The 5,549-nt window shown below is 35.9% G+C and overlaps 1 protein-coding gene across 1 annotated transcript; it reads right to left on the bottom strand.

Annotated features, from left to right (window-relative positions):
• Positions 1–485: 485 nt before the first annotated feature.
• On the bottom strand, positions 486–5,294 carry LOC107006470 (30S ribosomal protein S1, chloroplastic). The gene is made up of 7 exons (XM_015205018.2): positions 4,939–5,294; positions 4,532–4,807; positions 4,337–4,417; positions 2,980–3,261; positions 2,787–2,897; positions 2,155–2,241; positions 486–771 (listed from the first exon to the last, which is right to left on the bottom strand). The coding sequence occupies exons 1-7, from the start codon at positions 5,233–5,235 to the stop codon at positions 667–669; spliced, it is 1,239 nt and encodes a 412-aa protein (XP_015060504.1). The 5' UTR covers positions 5,236–5,294; the 3' UTR covers positions 486–666.
• Positions 5,295–5,549: the final 255 nt, after the last annotated feature.

Raw genomic sequence — 5,549 nt, 5'->3', positions numbered from 1 at the left:
ATCGATGATGAACTCTTGTTTCTATAATTTTAAAATTTTGAAATTCCTATTTGAGAACATCATATTGTACAATTTTCTGTTTTTTCTATTCTTTTTCTTGTTGTGTTTTTGAATAAAAATAGTGAAATATGGAAAAAAAACTAATTTTAAAATAATTATTTAAATGAAAATTTCAAAAAAAAAGAGAATAAAATAAGAGAGGAGGAAGAGAAAAAGGCAGAGAAAGAGCGAAAGAAGATTAATTGTAAACAATTTTTTAAATCTTAAAAATTGTTATATTTAGTTAGAAAAATTATATTGGCAAAAATGATAAATAATTTTTTAATATGATACATTTATGTGATTTACCCATTTTTTATCAACAAGATAATTTAAAAATGTAGTTTAAGCTAGAGTATAGTTTAAGGATGTTTTTGGCCGTACATTTTACTCAAGAGTGTTAAGACAATTCATGATATCGTAAAAAAAACCAAGCATGCTTTGACAGTTACTGATGCTAGCGCTGCTTCTCTTAGAACAAAACTGCACGTCAAGTAGTTGAGGATCATATGATAAAATACAATAGAATGACTGCGGGTACAATTCTTAGTTCCTAAACCTACAAACAATGTTTATTTATACAACTTATGCAACAAATGGGTCAAACGAAGGGTTTTGATTTAGAACTCATAAATCATCAGCTGGTGGAATCTCACTCAAGTCCAGTCCATCCTCAGGTAGTTCAGAGGTCAGCGGACCTAAAATCCCGTCAGAGTTGAGGGTCAATCCACTCTGAGAAGTTACAAAAGAAAGAGGTTACAGAAGTGAGTACTCTCAATCACATGCAAGTATTTCAACACAGAAAATGACGATAACTTTAACTCTCACTTGACGCGCATCAGAATACAAGTTAATTTATATGATACTTTTGTGTTTGGAAATGTTCTATAACATTTCACTTCATTTCACTAGTATTAAGTTTCAAGGATAGAAGTGATACTACCGAAATTTGTAAGGAGAAAGTACGACCAATCAGCAATCTCTATATCAAAACACATTTGGTTAGCTGAACAAAGGGAGACGATTGAGCCAAAACGCTAGAACCTAAGAAGTTGAACTAAAGTATGCGTGTTCCTTCGTTTCTTTGTTCTCCTATCCCCACTTCCTTCTCTCTTCTCACCCAATTCACATTTCCTGATGTGGAAAGTAAGGATGAGAGAATTCAGTAGCTTCTTTAACTTCTGCCTTTCAGTAATTGTTTTCACATCTTCTTTCACTCTCAGGGCTAGTACGATCCTCAACTTTGCTGCTTCTTTTCTCTTTCCTTCTCGCTTTGTTTTCTTTTTTTTTTTTGACAAGGGAAATACCTCTATCCTTTGGGTGCGCACAGGGTAAAACTCTCACTCCTATGCAATAGCTCGCAAACCACACAAGAGAGGTAACACGTACTAGGCAAGCCCAGTGCGAAGAGCTCAACCCAGAAGGCAAACCCCTTGCTTTTGCTGGCAAGGGGTTTTGAACTTGAGATCTCTCCAACATGGAAGTCTGAAGCCCAAACCACTGGGCCACCCCGAAGGGTCAAACGTTCACCAGCCAATCTCTGTCTTCATCCTCCTCTCCCTTCTCCATATTTTTAAAGCATGTTTTCAACTAATCTCTATATCCTCTAGCCAATGAGAACAAGACACCTTCTTCTTCCCCATATCCTGTTCTTTCTACTTTCACAGATTATATATATTCACATAAACGTAAAAAGAACTTAATTGGCAGAGTTCTATTACAAGATAGCTTCAACAGTTGATTTAAAGTTACTTATGTCCTTTGCTATTGGAATTTAAATACTTTGTATGTTACAAAATCTCTAGTATTGGATTTCACTAAACAAGTAATAACCAGGGAAAAGAAGACACGTTCAAAGAAGAGGCCGTGTAACCACAAAACAGATTTGGCGTAGCCAAACTGTCTCCTATTCTATTCCCGCCCATTTTACCCCACTTAAAGTGGTGATGATAGTCGAATTGCCTGGTCTTGCCCTAAAAGTGTCCTGTTGTGACCTCTCCATGATATACAAAATATTGACATGCTCCATGTAAGATTAAAGGGAGAGAACTTTCAAATCATAATATTTTCAGTTTTTGTTATGCCAAGCAGTTATCACATTAGTAATTACAATACCTCAGGCTGGAACCTCAGCATATCTGCACGGGCCATGGCTTCAGCTTGGGCAATTCTCTGCCTGAATGTCTGGGCCATCTCTTCAGCCTATAAAAACCAAATTACAAGTTCTAATTCACAACTAAAACATTAAATTTACATTATCGAATATTGAAACGGACTTTTATTTGGAAAGGCCATCCCAAATCATCCTGTACTTCTGACAAAAGAAAAAAATAAGAAGAAAAATGGATGGAGCAAGAAGCCACAGTACATATTAAATCAACCCTGTATTTTCGACAAAAAGGAAAGCCCTGTACTTCTTAAAGCATTTTCAGAACATGTATGGAATTTTGACGAAAATGCAAGCTGAATCATTTTGATAGAGTAGAATGAGATGATTTAACTATTGGTATTTCGAAAGAATAAATTATTTCCACTAAGAAAGATCAACTGAAACAGAAAAGGAGACAAGAGGCAAAGAAATACTGATGAATATCCAGCTGCACAGCATAATCATAGTAGACAAAGAAACTATTTTGGCATCATGAGAACTGAAATCAAGCAAACATTGGCATAATGCACAACTATGAATTCGTGATGTAGTTATAAATACAGACTAACAAATAACACTTTGAAATAGAAATACTTACCTTCTCAAAGACAAGCTTTGGATTCCGAATCATGTCACCAGGTGTAGGCTCTAGCTTCTTTGTAGAAAGGCTCACTCGACCTCTCTCACGGTCATGGCTCAATATCATGACCTACAACGAGATTGAGCAGATAATTGCAGATTTCGTCAAAAGTGGAAAGATATTTCACAGCTTAAGAAATTTCTATACACACCTTAAGTGTGTCACCAGGCTGGAGGACTGTTGCAATATCTGAGACACGATCATGACTAATCTGGCTCACATGAAGAAGGCCATTGATCCCACCAATGTCAATGAAGGCACCATATGGTTTCAAGCTCTGAACACTTCCAAGAACAACTGAGCCTATGCCCAATTGTGCCTGACTATCAGCCATGGCCTTACGATTGCTGAGAACAAGTCTCGATTGCTCTTCATCAACCTCAACAAACTTCAGAGGAAGCTCCTTTTCCAAAAGCTCCTCCGCAGTTGATTTCTGAAACATCAAAAAATTGTTTTTAGGATATGGCACACTGAAAGAGAAATCTTGAGATGAGTGTCAAATAATCATAGTAATTTTTTGTTGGAAACACAGAAAGGCAAAGCTTCAACCCACCAAATTATAAACATAGTTTGATTTGAATCAATATGTAAATTCATAGGTGAAAAAGCTGAGTTGATAATGGATAGCAAAATAGAGCCTATGGTGTATACAACTATAGCTCTACTGTGTCTTATTTTAAAAAATAATTGCGACATCCGCAAGGGTCGGTGGCGCAAACTCGTTGGATGATGGATTTGCTCCTCTACCCTTCTCTACATAAATACTAGTCTTGCTGGGGTTTGCACTTAAAAGGCCTATATTCTATTGCCTTTTGACTTACAAATCAACAAGATATCCCTCATGTTTAGTACTATTGCAAACCAATTTGAATTTTCATGGTTCTCCTTGTAGGAATCATTTATTATAATTTATAGGCACTAAGACAGAGAAACAATATCCTCTTTTTGACACCTTACTATGCTTAACATGTTTCTCCTAGGCCTCATAATGCCACTTCAGTTGATCTTTTAATTTAGAGTTCAGATACTTGCTATAGCTAATCTTTTTATTTATTATTATATATTGTTAGTACAATTAATTGTTTGTTAGACCCAGTTAACATTTCTTTAACTTTAATTAATTGATCCAACATTCTTCAGGGCAGATCCCATATCATTGCAGAAAAGAAATCTCTTTCTGCTACATGAAAGCTGTCTCACTTTTAACCAAAAAGCCAAAAACCAAAAACATTTCTACTTTAACTGTTGTAAAGGGATAGAGTAATCGTGTAGAATATTCCAGAGGTTTGTTTATTAGTTAGGAGATTAAATCTTTTTAAAATGGATCTGGTAATTAGGATTAGGATAAAATTCTTATAAAATGAGCCACTCTGAATTGAGTTTCAATCTGCGAAACAGGTAGTTCTCTTTCCTCCCATTTCTCTTTTACAATATGAATATGTTTGATCCAGATGACAGAAGATGTAGAAGAATAGGTTATACTTTTATGTGGTGAATATACAACTAACCGTTGATATCTGGGAGAATGGAACAAAACCACGAAGGCCCTCCACCAGAGCGACCACTCCACCTTTATTTGCACCAACCACCTGCAAAACCATCCAGAGAAATAGAAATGAACGAATGTGCTATTCAAAGATATGGCTAAAAAATAAATAAGATCGAAAATCATGACATAAAGAGCTGTAGCATCAAACACATACCTTGCCTTTGATGACAACATCTTCAGCTTGAAGCTGCCTGCATCTCTCCCATGCAAGGTCATACTGAATTGATCTCAAACTCAAAACCAAACTATCATCAGCTTCATTTTCTCCAACTACCACAAACTCCTCACGCAAGCCAGGAAATATTCCGGCTTCCTCTACATGTCTGATGGTGTGAAGTGAAGCTTCTCGTAAAGGCAAGTATGCAGATGATTTTGCAGTTATGTCAACTAGAGCTCCATTTGCATCTACAGAAAAAACCGTTCCTTTGACCTAAAAAAACAATCAGTAAGCTCAAAAATTCAATGATGAACAGCAAAATCAATCACAGATTTCAATATTATACTTCAATCAATCAATTAAAAGCAAATGTAGTTGAGCAAAATTGAAATGTGAGAGCTAACCTTAGTACCAACTTCTGAGTCAAAATCATATTTTTCAAGGGCAGAGTGAAAATCATCAACAGTAAAGGCAACACCTTCCATAGGTGTAGTGCGGCATCTCTCATAGGCATCCTCAAACATCTCTTTAAGTTTTAGTCTTTCTCTTGTTTGTGCATTTGCGATTACTGCTGCAGCTTGTACTACAATTCTTGGCTTCTGCTTACTCTGATGATGATGATAATTACTCGGATTCACAAGCCTTGTTGTCGACATTGGGGGGCACTTCAACCCAACGAATTGCTGTGTTAGAGAAGCCATTTTTTCGCTCACTTAGATGAATACTTCGTTGAGTTACACACCATGCCTTCTTTGCCCAGTAGATAAGATAAAGGAAGACAAACAAAAACAGAGGTCCCACTTTATTTTCTTAGCTGGGCTTCGAAACACTTGGGCTTCGAAACACTTGGGCTTTTTGAAAAATGATGTAATTACACAACTTAAAAAAAGATTAACATAATCTCTAAAATTTCTATCACTGAACTAATTACAAAATTCTCTTTTTCCTTCTCTCTTGATATCAAGATACATCATTTCACCTCTATTAATACATTACAACTTTGTTTGTTTATAAT

Source organism: Solanum pennellii, chromosome 1, assembly GCF_001406875.1.
Source record: "Solanum pennellii chromosome 1, SPENNV200".
Lineage (NCBI taxonomy): Eukaryota > Viridiplantae > Streptophyta > Magnoliopsida > Solanales > Solanaceae > Solanum > Solanum pennellii.
Note: the sequence above shows the minus strand (reverse complement) of the source record. Positions and strands in the feature narration are given on the sequence as shown.

What these genes read in the sequence shown, in the direction of transcription:
- LOC107006470 (XM_015205018.2), bottom strand. Translation starts at nt 5,235, where the DNA reads ATGGCTTCTCTAACACAGCAATTCGTTGGGTTGAAGTGCCCCCCAATG. An exon ending in CATTCTCCCAGATATCAACG is followed by an intron (nt 3,262 to 4,336) that starts GTTAGTTGTATA and finishes TTGATGTTTCAG; the next exon opens with AAATCAACTGCGGAGGAGCT. An exon ending in TGCTGAGGTTCCAGCCTGAG is followed by an intron (nt 772 to 2,154) that starts GTATTGTAATTA and finishes GTAACTTCTCAG; the next exon opens with AGTGGATTGACCCTCAACTC.